At 43.2% G+C, this 15,373-nt stretch overlaps 1 protein-coding gene across 1 annotated transcript in view; it reads left to right on the top strand.

The window, feature by feature from the left end:
* The first annotated feature begins 2,802 nt into the window (after positions 1–2,802).
* The window catches only part of UBE3D (ubiquitin protein ligase E3D), a 103,081-nt gene continuing 90,510 nt past the window's right edge, over positions 2,803–15,373 (top strand). The window contains exons 1-2 of the mRNA XM_065888656.1: positions 2,803–2,879; positions 11,806–12,002. Coding sequence (XP_065744728.1) covers positions 2,803–2,879; positions 11,806–12,002 — 274 coding nt within the window. The remainder of the gene's footprint in view (positions 2,880–11,805; positions 12,003–15,373) is intronic.

Genomic DNA, 15,373 nt, shown 5'->3' on the forward strand with positions numbered 1-15,373 from the left:
CGACGTCCTCGGCCCTCGATCCCCGCCCCCGGTCCGCTCCTTGCCTCCGGGCGCTAGCTGTAGCCACAGCGCCCTCAAGCGGACTGTCGGGGAAGCGGCCCATCACCACCAATTGAGGGAGCGGACCTGCAAAGGGGTGTAGCAGGTGTTTTCCACGCGCCAGCCCCATCATGACGGGTGGAGAGGTGGAAGGGATGCTAGGAGTTGAAAATAGCTTTTAAATATTATTTAAGTATTTGTTTAAATTGTTTAACTAATTGTTTAATTCCTCAATATTAAGGAACCCCAAGCACAGAGAGGTTAAAAGATTTGTGAAGTTAGGAGACAAATAGTTGTTATCACATAAGGAGATATTTTCATTCTAGAACCCTAGAATCATGTTGTTACAAGAATTGCACCCTTTTACCTAAAATGTAGGGTGAAGAAAATGGTTGATTTCTTTTGCGAATGTGAAATACATGAATACATGAAATATAACAATTCTTAAAAATAATGAAACATCAATTATGAAGAGCATGCTGTGTTAAGAATGGTATATAGGGAGTTCCCGGATGGTCCAGTGGTTAGGACTGCACGCTTCCACTGCCGTGGCCCACATTCAATCCCTGGTCAGGGAACTAAGATCTTGCAAGACGAGTGGCCCACAAAGAAAAAAAAAAGTTATATTTCAAAGAATGTGTCAGTGTTTAGGCACTTAATAGCTTTGAGAATTAAAGGTGGAAGGCATAAGGAGTCGAAATTGTGGAGGGAAATAATCAATAAACCAATATATCATATATATTAGGAAGAAAAAAAGAGTTTTATTTAAGCCAAATTGAGGACTATAGCCTGGGAGACACAGATTTAAGAAACACTTGAATTGTGTTCCACTGGACTACAAAATGGGGGCAGCTTATAAAGGCAAAAGGCCCAAAATTACATAAACTATTTGTCAAGTATTAGGATTGGAGCTGGCAGGAAGTACGGGTGCTTGTTAGGTAAGGATTGGTTGGGGTCTGAAACGGTTGCATAGTTACAAGGGGAGACCTTGAGACTATAAGTTTGCAGCTGGCAGCTGCTAGCAGATACTGTTCTGAGAATGGCTGGTGGCGTCCTTGAGTCTGATACAGTTCAGAAAATTTAAGTTCTCGGTAATACAAGAACGCGTCTGAAACTATGTCCACGATGACCACCTTGGCTCCATTTGGAATGCCTGAACCACAGTTACTCCATTTTTTTTTAATGCATGTTTTCTTTAATGGTTAAAGTAGATGCACGATGCATTTTTTTTTTGGCCGTGCCAGGTGACATATAGTATCTTAGTTCCGAGACCAGGGATTGAACCCACGTCCCCTGCAGTGGAAGCACAGAGTCTTAACCACTGGATGCCAGGGAAGTCCTCAATGCATATTTAATAGGCCACAAATAGGCTGTTCTGGTTATCCTAAAGTTCAAGTTAAACCTTGTATAAGCCAGAATGACTTCCCTTTATCTTAATATGTGAAAATTTCTTCCATCAAAACCATCATGCTTCATCACCATTGAGATGAAATAGCAGTCAACTTAATTCTTTTAATTGTGTTACCTCCAGCCATAATTTTTAATTATTCTGATGGATACAGGAATTTGTGAGGCAAAACAATAAACTTTAAAAACTCCAAATATAGATTTTAGAAAAACTGTCTTAAACTAGTATCTCTAGGGACATGGCTTTATTATTTATTTGGAAAATCTTCAAATTAATACGTTTGGTGTGTGATAATTGTGACGTTGAAATGATAAAGTAGAAAATCAATAAACATACGATTTTCTACATACAAGCAATCATTGTTTCTATTTTTTAAAAGCCTCTTGTTTGAAAAGAATTTTCATTATAATACCACCATGGCCTTATATTTTAATATATTCCCATGATAAGTACTTACATTGTGTTAGATCCTTTTCTTTACTGGGTCAAACTTTCCAAAAACATCTTCTAGTAGCATGATAGTACAACTTCCCTGAGTCAGTTTTTACTTTTGCAAAAGTGAAGAGCGGAAATGTACATATGGAGTCATTCTCATCTTCCTCTTTTCAAAAGTTATGGGAATGCTTGATCCTGCGCTTCATGATACTGGATTTAACCACACTCTCTTCTGCATAGATAACAGAAAACTTCTCTAATTTTTGCAACCGTTTCCATCCTGGAGCGACTGGGTCTAAATTGAGAAGCAACGCCACGTCAGTCCTGGACATTTGTTGCCTCAGACAGAGCTACCAAACGGCCGACTAGCGTTCATTAAAAAACAAAAAACCAACCGTAGTTCATTAAAACAAAAACAAAAACAAATCCAAGATACAGTGTGTTTGGGGTGGGGAGTTCGGCTCTCTGGCTTCCTGGGGACAGTGCCCAGCTATACCGACCCCTCTCCATCATCTCCCTCTCGTCCAGTCTCCTCCCTACCCACACTACCCAAAGCACTGCACTGGGGGTCTGACTTTGAAGGTCATTTCCAGGGAGCCGGATTCATCAGGTGGCACCGTGGGAGGACACTTCGGCTCCCCCCTCCGCCCATCTTTCTCCGCGCTCAGACCCAAAGCCGGAATTTGAAACTGCCACGCCCCTCAGATGGAGTCCTCGCGGCGGCGCGCTCTTCTCCCGGCAGGTGGCGCTGTGGGCTGGCGGGCAGCCGACCTCCGGGTCCTGGAGGCCCGCGCCGCCCGCGCCGCCCACACCGCCCACACCGCCGCCGCTGCCGGTCCTGCTGTGGCTCGGGTCGCACGTGCAGCCCCTTTCCGGCCCTGGTGTCCGGGGTCGCTGGAGCCTCTGGCTGGGTGCCCGCCATGGCGGCGGCTGCGGCGGACGCGCGCGTGTTCCTGGAAGTGCGGAGACGGCTGCAGAGCGCGCTGCTGATCCTGGGGTAAGGCGGGCGGTGGAGTGCGGGCTTCCAGGCGCAGCCTAGCTCGCTTTTCGGCTGCCCGGGCAGGCTCCGCCTCCCTCGGAAGGACGGGTTTTTGAATTTCTTTTTTCCAGTTGCTTAGAGCTTCTGGGTTACTAAAAGTGGAGGTGCTCGCCCCCGCGCGCGCCCCCAGTCTCCCCTCGGCTGGCAATCTCAGCATCACCTGGGAACTTTTTAGAAATGCGTTGTCTTAGCTCCACATCAGCACTACTGAATCAGAACTTAGATTAACACGTTTCCCGGGATTCAGATGCACAATAAAGTTTGAGGATACCTAATGTAGCACACCGTTGACAGTTCCCTGAGTTTCCAACAAAACAGTGGAAAAAATGTTTTGATTGCCTCTTTGGGATCCTCGTTGTAAGAAATCTGTTCCAATGTGAGAGCTTCCTGTTTTGTAAATAAACTCCGGTGTTATTTTTTCCTCCCCAAAATGTTCTCTATGCAAAGGAACTGACACACTGGTTCAGTAAACGTGTGTTCAGTGAACGACTAACCAAGGTTGCAGACTTCTTATTGGAGCTCATTCTTTTATTCATATTCGGAGTTCCAGTGAGAAGTTTGCAAGCATTTAACTTGCTATTCGTTACACAAACAAGAAACTGTTAGGAAAAGTGTTCTCTTTTTTTGGTTTGGTAGTATATGGGACCTCGACTGTTCCCTTGTGACCACTGTTTCAAACAGTGTAAATTAGACGTTAAAATCCTGAACGTTTTATTACCCAGTACCACTCTGAGATAGACTAATGCTTAGCCTTCTCTTTTCCTGAAACCAGCCGGATGTCTGGTGTGGCAGTTTTGGATTTGGCCTGAGAACTGGATTCAGTCCTAGCTTCTTCACCAGAGTAGAATCCTTTAATTTGAATGTTTTCAATTGTAAAATGGGGACGATGTTTATTACTTTTATTTCTCTTTCTCCCCTGCGTCCTCCCCTGCCCTTTCTCAAATCATGAGTTCCAATAAGTGCTGCACGTCCAACTCAAATTCACCTTGTGAGGTTATTTGGAGCCTACACCTTACACAAAACGAAACAAGACAACCTCCCTCCTTTCTCTCATCAAGGGGGCCCTTCATGGTTCCCCTGGATAACTCTCCCTTCTTTCAGCAGGTTAAGAAACCTAACTTTCCTGGACTCCTGTTTTGTCCCTGGTGGTCTTTGGCTGTTGAACTTTATCACCAGTCAATTTCCCCAACCCTAAAAGCAACCACTGTTCTGATTTCATTCAACAACGATTAGCTTGCCAGTTCTTGAACTATGTGTAAATGGAGTCATACAATATGTACTTGTTTGTTTCCGGCTGCTTTCCTTCAACAGTGTTTGCGAGATTCACGTTTCATCTATGTCATAGCATATGTCAATAGGCCATTCTTTTTTTCCTGCTGAGTAGTTTTCCAGTGTATGAATATACGACAATTCATTTATCCATTCATCTATTGCTGGATATTTTGTGTGTTTCTAGAGCTTGCTTGTTATGAATAAAGCTACCATACATTTTTTTTTTTTTTGGCCACACTGTGCGGCTCGCTGGATCTTAGTTCCCCCACCGGGGATTGAGCCCGGGGCCCTCGGCAGTGTGAGCATGGAGTCCTAACCACTGGACTGCCAGGGAATTCCCAAAGCTGCCATACATTTTTGTGTAAGTATTTTTGCTGGGTCATAGGGTAGACGGGGGCTTTACTTTATGAGAAACCATTGAACAGTTCTCCAAAGTGATTGTACCCGTTTACACTCTAACCAGGGAAAACTGAATTCTAATGGCTTCACATTCTCATCTGCATTTAGTGTTGTCAGTCTTCGATTTAGCTATTCTGGTGGTATACAGTAGTATCTCATTGTCATTTTAATTTGTATTTCCCTGATTAATAATGTTGAGTACCTTTTCATTTGCTTTTTGCATATATGTTCCTTTGTCAAGTGTCTTCTAATATCAAGTTGTTTGTCTTATTGTTGAATTTAAATAGTTTTTTATGTAGTCTGGAAACAAGACCTTTTTCATTTATGCCTGTGAGTATGTGAATATTTTCTCCCAATCTGTAACTTTTCATTTTCTTAATTGTGTCTTTTGATGAACAGAAAATCTTAATTATTATGAAATCCAGTTTATTGCATTTTTTTCCTTAATGATTAGTGTTTTTTGTGTCCTTAAGAAATCTTTGTCTACCTTCAGCTTGTGAGACTTTTTTCCTATGTTTATTTTCTAGGAGTTACATAGTTTTAGCTTTTACATTTAGATCTGTGATTATGTCAAATTAGTTTTTGTATTTGGCATGTGGTAGGGGTCAAAGTTCATTGCTTTTCTATAAGGATGCCCAGTTGTTCCATCACCATTAGTTAAAAGGCTGTCATTTCTTCCACTGATATAACTCTGTGTCTTTGTCAGAAATCAGCTGACTATACTGTTTGCATGGTATGCCTTTTTCGACCCTTTCACTCTCAACTTGTGTCTTTATATGTAAAATTTTAAAAGCATGTACTGGGCGGAGTTTTTTAAAATCCATTCTGAGAATCTCTTCTTTTTAATTAGAATTTTTAGTCTATTTGCAGTTAATGTAAATAATATGATTTTTATTCTTTCCCAAATCTTTTTTTTTTTTTTTTTTTTTGGTAGGTGGGCCTCTCACCGCCGCGGGCTCTCCCGCTGCGGAGCACAGGCTCCAGACGCGCAGGCTCAGCGGCCATGGCTCACGGGACCAGCCGCTCTGCGGCACGTAGGATCCTCCTGGACCGGGTCACGAACCCGTGTCCCCTGCACTGGCTGGCAGGTGGACTCTCAACCACTGCGCCACCAGGGAAGCTCTCTTTCCCTAATCTTAAAAGAACTGCTTCTAGCATTTCATCATTGGGTGTGATGATGTTGACTTTTGGCGAATCTGTTTGGCAGACTGCATAGTTCCTTTCTTTTTGTTTTAATAAATTTATTTATTTATTTTTGGCTGCGTTGGGTTTTCGTTGCTGTGCGCAGATTTCTCTGGTTGTGGCGAGTGGGGGCTACTCTTCCCTGTGGTATGTGGGCTTCTCACTGCGCTGGCTTCTCTTGTTGCGGAGCTCGGGCTCTAGGTGCACGGGCTTCAGCAGTTGTGGCATGCGGGCTCAGCAGTTGTGGCTCGCGGGCTCTAGAGTGCAGGCTCAGTAGTTGTGGCGCACGGGCCCAGTTGCTCCACGGCATGTGGGATCCTCCCGGACCAGGGCTTGAACCCACGTCCCCTGCATTGGCAGGCAGACTCCTAACCACTGTGCCACCAGGGAAGCCCCATAGTTCCTTTTTATTCCTAGTTTACTAAGGGTTTTCATCATGAATAGATACTGTGTTTTCCTTAATGATTTCTACATGTATTGTAGAAATATATGGTCATATTTTTTCCTTTAGTCTTTACTTCTGTGAATTGCATTAGAAACAGTCTATTTATATTAAGCCATCTTAGCATTCCTGGGATAAACCTTGGCCATTCACTTATTAAATTCACAGACGTTTACTGAGTTCCTATTCTAGGGCCCAAAACTCAGATTCTAGGTGCTGGTTATATGGCTGTGAACACCACCAACAAAGCAAAGACAAAAATACTTGCTTTCATTGAGTTTACAGTTTAGTGGTGGCAAGAGGGAGGCAGAAAATACACAAATATTTATATATGTTATAGTGAATAGAGATATGTACCTAGCAGAAAATAAAACAGAAAAGGGGGTAGGGAAAAAAATTCCAACCCCTTATTCTGAATGAGAAAGCAACAGTGGAGCAATAAACTGAAAGGGGTGAGGTCTGGGACTGTATTATTCCCAGTGGAAGACTGTTGCCCTGTGAGAGAACAGAAAGTATGAGGTGGTGCCTAGTTCAGAGAGACGTAGGTGGGCTGGTGAAGCACATAGTAAAGGGTCTTGCAGTGGTGTGCTGGAAAATGTTCAATGACCTGCTCTCCAGGAAAACCAGACAGACAAAAACATTCTTCCTGATTTGCAGCACTTACTGATTCCTGTGGTGGGAATACTTTCACCATAGATGATATCAAACTACCAAAGTGAGGTCAACTGGCTTGCAAAATGCCTGGAATGTTAACAATTGCCTCTAGTGTATTACTGGGTCTTAGAGACCATTGAAAGGACCTTAGCTCGGACTCAGAGTTGAGATGTGAGGTTATTAGATAGTTCCGAGCAGGGTGTGCCACCTGAAAGAATACAAGAGAATAGTGACAAAAGCCTCACATATAAAAAGTGTGGGCAATTAGGGTCTCAAAGACTTTGTTTTGGAATAATCTCAAACTTGAGAGTAAGTTGCTGTCACTCCTGAATACGTTACTGTGGATTTCCTACAAATAAAGACGTTCTCCTACAAAACCAGCATGCAGCACTCAAAATTGGGAAATATGTTACTGCCATCTTATACTCAGACCTTATTCAAGTGTTTCCAGTTGTCTACTTAATATCTGTAATACAAAGGAATCCAGCTCAGAATCATGCATTGCATCCTCATGTGTCCTTCGTTTGTCAATCTGGAAGAGGTCCTCAGTTTCCTTGACTGACACTTTCGAAGATTACAGCCCAGTTATTTTGTAGAATGTTCCTCCATTGGTTTTGTCTTATGTTTCCTCAAGATTACGTTCAGGTTATACATCTTTGGCAGGAATATCACAAAACAGATGCTGTGTTCTCATCGCATCCTCTCAGGTGGCACATGGTTTTGATTTGTTCCATTCAAGTTCACGTTAACTTTGAGAACTTAAATGGGGTGGTATCTGCCAGGCTTCTCCACCATAAATTGCCCTTTTTTTTCATTATCAGTAAGTATTAGTTGTATTAATAATTCTTTTCATTATCAATAAGTATTAATTGAGACTGTGTAAATGCCCTGTTCCTCATCATACTTTCCTTTTATTCATTTATTTATTATTATTTTAAATTGAAGTATAGTCATTCAATTATTCATTATCAGTATAGACCCATAGCTCTGTTTCATTCAGTGGGTTACTTTTTTTCTCAAATTATAAGCAGATGTGGCCAGGGGGAGTCCCTTCAACATGATTTCTGTGTTTTTTTGTTTGTTTGTTTTGACATTCTTTGATTTCTTCTTCACTTAGTTGCACAGCAAGATATGCCAGGCTCAGGCTCCTCTCATTCTCTTCCTGTCCCAGCCCTGGATGTAGTTATTTTTCCAAGGAACCGTGTTTTGTTTCATTTTTGTTCATTTTGTTTTTAAGTGGAAACTGACCTTTAGAAACCAAGATCTGGGCACAGAGTGTACTCATTACTATTGGCGTGTCACTTCTCCCAGATCCACTAGTAGACAGAACTAGAGTGTGTGTGTATGACATACGTATTGTGTTTATGTATATGTGTGTGTTTGTAAATATATCATAATACATACATATGTATCTCTATATATTACTGTATCTATTTATATGCATTGGAAACCATGACTTCACCCAGGTATTTTAGATTCTAGTCTACCACCATAGGATACGTTCTGGTTTTCTCCCTTTCCCTCTTTGTAGCTGTTCCCCCACAGTGAGAATCCTGGATTCCATTATCCTCATGACATGTGTTTATTTACTTGGTCAGCTCCACTCTATGCAATTAATCTTCCTCTGGCATCCTTTGCCACTTCCCTTCCCTCCACTCACTGTCGACACTCTCCCCACGTGCTTGGGCTCTCCTATGGACTGAATGTTTCTTTTCCCTCAAAATTCATATGTTAGGGCTTCCTTGGTGGCACAGTGGTTGAGAGTCCGCCTGCCGATGCAGGGCACACGGGTTCGTGCCCCGGTCCGGGAAGATCCCACATGCCGCGGAGCGGCTGGGCCCGTGAGCCATGGCCGCTGAGCCTGCGTGTCGTCTGGAGCCTGTGCTCCGCAACGGGAGAGGCCACAGCAGTGAGAGGCCCGCGTACCGCTAAAAAAAAAAAAATTCATATGTTAAAGTTCTACCCCGTGGTGGTATTAGGAGATGGGGCTTTGGGAGATAATTAAGTTTCAATGAGGTCATGAGTGTGGAGCCACTATGATGGGATTAGTGTCCTAATGGGAAGAGACTTCCTCTCTCTGCCATGTGAGGATACAGTGAGAAGGCAGCCATCTGCAAGCCAGGAAGGGGGTCTTCCCCAAGAACTGCTAGCATCTTGATCTTGGACTTCCCAGCCTCCAGAACTAGGAGAAATAAACGTCCGTTGTTTAAGCCACCCATTGTGTGGTGTTTTGTTATAGGCACCTGAGCAGACTAAGGCTCTGAAACTCCATGCTGAGCCGACCCCCTCTGCTGCTCACATTTCCTCCTTTCTCCTCTTGGAACCTGACGTCCTTGCTGGGTGGCCCTCCTCACCCTGCTGGGTTTCTCATATCTACCCCAGGCTTCAGTGGTTCTTCTACCCTTTCGAAGATACCTGTCTTGCTTTGCCGTATGTAATTGGCTGCATTTTTCAGGAAGAGGAAGAGAGGAAAGGGTGGTATGGCAGAGGTGGGCAGGCAGGGGACTTAAGAACCCAGTGGTTTCCCTTGAGACGCTTCCAAGTGCCAAGTGCACAGTCTAGTTTGAAAATCACTGAAGTACCAAACTGAACAAATTGTGTATCTTTAGAGCAGTGGTTGGCAAACTACAGCCTAGGGGCCAGATCTAAGCTACGGCCTGTTTTGTTACAGTCTATGAGCTAAGAATGGATTTTATATTTTTCAAAGGGTCATTAGGAAGAAAAAAAAGTAGACTATGCCTCAGAGACCATATATGGTCTATAAAACCTGAAATGTTTCCCATCTGACCTTTTATATAAAAAGTTTTCTGACATCTACTTTAGAGGATTATTATTTCTTAAACATCATTTCTGAAGACTAGACTTTTGACTCAAGAGTTTGAGTCTGTCTTCCCTGGAAAAGACTCAGGTTTGTTTTGTTTTTTTAATAATTTCTTTTTTAAAATTTAATTTAATTTTTAATTTTGGAGGACTTCCCTGGTCATTGGGGAGCTAAGATCCTACATGCCTTGCTGCCAAAAAGCCAAAACGTAAAACAGAAGCAATATTATAACAAATTCAATAAAGACTTTAAAAGTGGTCCACGTCAAAAAAATTTAAATAAAAAAAAAATTTTGACCACGTTGCACACTTAGTTCCCTGACCAGGGATCGAACCCACGCCCTCAGCAGTGAAAGCGTGGAGTCCTAACCACTGGACCGCCAGGGAAGTCCCAAGACTCAGGTTCTTGATATTCTGTATTGCCAATTAAGGGCAGATCTACACACTTCTAATAGGAACTAGCCAGAAAGTAGTTTTAAAATTTTCTAAGGCAAAAATAGGAGGCCTGACCAAGATTCACACCTGAACACACGGTATGACCTCTCTACTTGGATGACATGCAAGTGGATGGCCCACCTTCTGCACTTCAGTGACACTGAGTGGACGGCCTGCTCTTGCTGTCAGCATTTAAGAGGGGGATCCAGGTGCTTTGCTCCTCTGGTGCTTTGCTGAGCATATTTCAGCTTCATAGGAGTTTCATCTCTATATGTCTTCATACCCTTCTGTACTTATGGTGCCTGGTGGACAGCAACTGTGTTTTACTCTGTTGCCTGCACCAAGTGATTTGTGTTTGTCGTGGACTGGGTTAGTAAGTCCTTTTATGCCTGGTATTCATACATCACTAGATTGTTTTCTTCATTATTTGTTTATTCTTAAAATCGACAAAGTTTTTCTCCTGTACCTTTTGTTTTATGTAATCCTGGCTTCCTTATCAAAATCCTGTATATCAAATACCAATGCTTTACTCTCATGTATTACTGTAAGTAAAGTAAAACATTGAAATGCTGGTCTCAGGAGCAAGAATATGTCACTAACTCATCCATTCATTATTCACATAACATTTACTTAGTGCTTGGCCTAGGAGAGTCGCTGCCCCCCTCCACGTGCTTCCTTAGTCCCCTGTATTATGAATAAGTGCAACGTAGTTTTAATGCTCCCTTGATCATTCCTGTTTACTAGCCTGTCCCCTGCTTGGGGGTGTGGGGTGCAGAGGAAATATCTTGTTAATCATTGTATTCCCAGTACTTGGCACATGGTAGAACTCAAAAAAGGTGTGTTGAGTGAGTGAATGAAGGTCGAAATCATGCTAGGATCAAGGGACGCAAAGGTGAATAAGCCACCGTCTTATGCTGCCTTGTTGAATTCTCTGGCCAAAAATACTTTGATGGGGCTTCCCTGGCGGCGCAGTGGTTGAGAGTCCGCCTGCCGATGCAGGGGACGCGGGTTCGTGCCCCGGTCCGGATAGATCCCACATGCTGCGGAGCGGCTGGGCCCGTGAGCCATGGCCGCTGAGCCTGCGGGTCCGGAGCCTGTGCTCCGCAGCGGGAGAGACCACAGAAGTGAGAGGCCCGCGTACCGCAAAAAAAACCCCAACTTTGATGAGCAAGTGCGTGGTGCATGACAGACTAGCATTCCATTGTGCTGGTTTGCAGAAGCTGAAGTCAGGGAGACCGGTGGGAGGGAAGAGTCGGGGTGGGGAAGCGAAGTGGCAAGCTGTGCGGCAGATCCTGGAGCAGCCCAGGGGTAGGTCCGGGCTGGAGTAGATGGAGGAAGCACTGGGGTAGAGGAGAGAGTCGGCACTCAGGATCATTGGCAGTGGGGAAGAGTACATGCTTAAAAATGCATCGTTACCATAAAAAAAGAAGCAAGAATGAAAAATATGTCTCTGAACTTTCATGTCAACGGTGACAGCGAAAAGTACTCTCTGACTTCATCTAAACCTAGTATAGATTAGTTTCCTTTACGATAAGTTCACTGCTGTTTTTCCACGGCAGTGACTAAATTCAGGGCCCTTATTGAAGAGGAACAGAGAGCTCCTTGGCCGTTTTTGTTTCTTTCATAATGTGGCTTTCATCAATGAGAAATAATTTCTTGTGGGTTATTTTTAATTCCCAGCGTTCCAGACGAAGGAGGTCTGCCCATGGATGTTTGCATAACGCCGACCTCGCTCCAGATGAAAAGCCCTGGCGGCTGCACGGAGCTCTGGCTGCCAGCAGGGGTCAGGCTTGTCCCGTCCTCCTGCCGTGGGCTGCGGCACGTGGCCGGGGACGGCCTGCACCTGCGGCTGCAGGCGCGGGCGGAATTCTGCACAAGTGAGTAGTGCTGGCGGTCCTGTTTCTGCATTTGCTTTTTCGTTATAAATCAAAGGTGATTCTTTTTTTTTTTCCTTTGAAAGGTTGAACTTTTTCCAGGTGAAAATCACTGCTCATCAGCTGCATAGAATGTGCTGGGGGTCCAGAAGATGTATGTTTTTTGCCAGCTCTGCCCATTATTAGCTGCACGCAATTGAACATGTTACTTAACCGTTCTGAGGCTTTGTTTCTTTGGGGTTTTTTTAAGTGTTTTATTTTGTTTTCCTAATAGCCTGCACTTTTTTTTTTAGAGCAGTTTTAGGTTCACAGCAAAATTGAACAGAAGGTAAAGAGATTTCCCTCATACTCCCTGCTTTGTTTCTTTAATTGTAAAAAACCTGGCTCACAGAGTTGATAGGAGGATGAAATCAGATGGCAATCGTGCAAGACCTGGTTGATATTAAAGCATTACGTAGAAATATTCATTCAACAAATATTAGCTCATTGATCTAGGTGCTGGGGTGCAGAAGTGGGCAAGCTAGGAAGGTCTCTGCCTTCATGGGGCTTAAGATTCTAATCAGTGGGAACAGGTAATGAACACACAAGTTGTTTGGATACAGAGGTAAGTGCTGTGGGCAAAGTAAAGCAGAGTAATGGGCTAGGGCGTGACTAGGGGCAGATGAGGGTCAGGGAAGGCCACTCTGAGAAAGCAGTGTTTGACCAGAGAACTGAATGATGGAAATGATCGCATCCATTAGGGACATTTAATTAATTAATTAATTAAACTTATTTATTTTTGGCTGCGTTGGGTCTTCATTGCTGTGCGCGGGCTTTCTCTAGTTGCGGCTAGCGAGGGCTACTCTTCGTTGTGGTACATGGGCTTCTCATTGTCGTGGCTTCTCTTGTTGTGGAGCATGGGCTCTAGGCGCGCGGGTTGAGTAGTTGTGGCACACGGGGTTAGTTGCTCCGTGGCATGTGGGATCTTCCCAGACCAGGGCTCGAACCCGTGTCCCCTGAATTGGCAGGCGGATTCTTAACCACTGTGCCACCAGGGAAGTCCGGGACATTTCTAACTAGAGGGAACAATACATACAGATTCTGAAATTGAGTTTGATGCGTCATTGACTTTGATTGTTGCTATGCCTGTGATACTTCCAATATTTTGTTGTTGGCACATTGATTCAGAAAGGCAGTAGAAATGTTTCTCGCAATAATTTATCGAATGACCTCACTGGTTCATTGCCTCTTTGCCATGTGAATGATATGCTTCGGAGGATTAAAAATGATGTAAAAAGGGGAAACGGAGGCTGTGACAGCTGGATGTGATACTCGTTCTCAGAGAAGGATTGTAGTTCTTATAGATGCACTTGATTTCCCTGTTGCCTCATGGATGCGAAGCCTTTCATCTGCATTTCTCCATGCAGCCCCGAGGGCGGTCAACAGGATTGTACTGAAGAGCTGTTTAGGAGTTGTCAGGTGTTCCCTCGCATCTCTATCCTGGCTTTTGAAAGGAAAGAGAAGTAGAGGGAGCTCCGTTCCTTTTTTGTTGGAGAATGATTGTGCTTAAGTGCTGGATTAGTGAATAACTAGTCTGAGTTGATCAGGGTTGGTTTGAGGAAAGAAATGTCCTGGGGCTGAAGTGGCATAGGATAAACCTAAGAATGACTGTTGGAATAACCATGGAAAGAAGAATGGGGCCATCAAGATGGGAGATAGACGCTCTGAGGGTACCACATGATGGGCAGGGGAAGTGTTGTTTCAGGGAAGAAGCCTTGGGAGTCTGGCTCCTGTGATGTCATCACCTGTCTTTAGCGATGATGAACAGTACCCAGAGCAGGAATCTTGGGTCACATCAGGAAACTGGAGAAAGGCAGGCGTGAAAGCCACAGTGGAGCGTTTTCAGATCTTCTGCTAGTTTTCTGGGACCATGATTTTAGGTCCTATAATGAGGAGGTACGGAGACCTTCCAGAGACAGAATTGGTATGTTGCCTACCCATATTCTATAACAGTTAAATAGCAAAACTTGAGCCATTTTAAAAAATTTAAATCAGCAAACATTACCGTCTAGTTTCAACTGTTGGAAAAAATAAATTGCTGTGTGTTGGTTTGCATCTGTTGTTGGCATTCATGGGTCTCCAATTTCTTTACATTTTTAACACATATTTTACGCAACAGTCTGAAAAGGAGAAACATTTGAAGCCCTGCTTTGCAGTGCATGAAGGGGTATGCAAAATAGATTCCTCAGTATTTAATTGCTTTCGTGCTTTCCGCATAATAGGTGGTGAATAAATATTTGCCGAATGAATAAATATCAAATAGGTGCATACTGATGTAAACTTGAATCAAAATCTGTGGTAGGAAGCGAGTCTTAACATTTATAGCATTCAATCTGTGTTTTAGGGTTTTTACAAAGCTGACTTTTCAACTATAAGGATGCTCTTTTAAGGACTACAGTAGACATACTGTTACACTGTTTTGAATGCATAGGTCAGACGTGACCTTTGACCCAGAACTGGCTGCAGTAAAATCTGATGTAGTACCAGCATTGGATTCATCCCCAGGTGGCAGCGCTTCCCAGGATGCCCCTGGATCAGAAGGTTCTGACTTGAACCTGAGCCTGCATCATTGCTGGGTGAGCAGCAGAGGGCAGTGTGTCACTGAAAATTTGTTTATTGGTTCTGAAAAGAACATTTTGGATGTCTTACCCAGGTCTACTTATTATCTGCTCAGAGCTAAAGAATACTGTTTGTTTCGCTTTAGTGCTACAGGGCAGTCCTAGAAATTAAACAGAAGAATTTTTAACTCTAAGGCTTAAACTTGCTCACATCAATTTTTTTAAATCTTAGAATATAAAGTAACATAAGCCAAATTCAAATTGCTTGATTCTAATGGATATAACCTCATTTCTTCAGACTTTTTTTTAATAGACAAAAATTTTTGTAGGTTTGGATTTTGTTTTTTGGGCTTTTTTGGAAATGAAAGTTTCCTTCATGAATGAAATAATGGAAACTAAGGAAACATACTGTCTTATACTGCTCTTTCATATACTATGGGAAATATATGTTTTCCCACAGCTTTAATCAGAAATTGAGTTTCACTCTTGGAAGATGGAACTCTTCTTAGGAGCCGTTTCATTCCCCGGGACCTGTCCAATAAAGACCAATTTCGAGATTGATTTTGTTTGTACGTACTGGTGAGATGCCAGAGCGGACATCAACCTCGTTTCAGTCGAATTAAATTTAAGAAGTCTGTGCAGTCACAGTGATGAAAAACTGTCCCTAAGCATAGCAGAGGAAATAGCTCCTTTTCTCTCATCCTTATTGTTGGTATTTGCAGAATGAGAGAAATAACGAGTTATCTATGTGACACAGATCATTTAGGGCAACACCTA

This window comes from Phocoena phocoena, chromosome 12 (genome assembly GCF_963924675.1).
Source record: "Phocoena phocoena chromosome 12, mPhoPho1.1, whole genome shotgun sequence".
Lineage (NCBI taxonomy): Eukaryota > Metazoa > Chordata > Mammalia > Artiodactyla > Phocoenidae > Phocoena > Phocoena phocoena.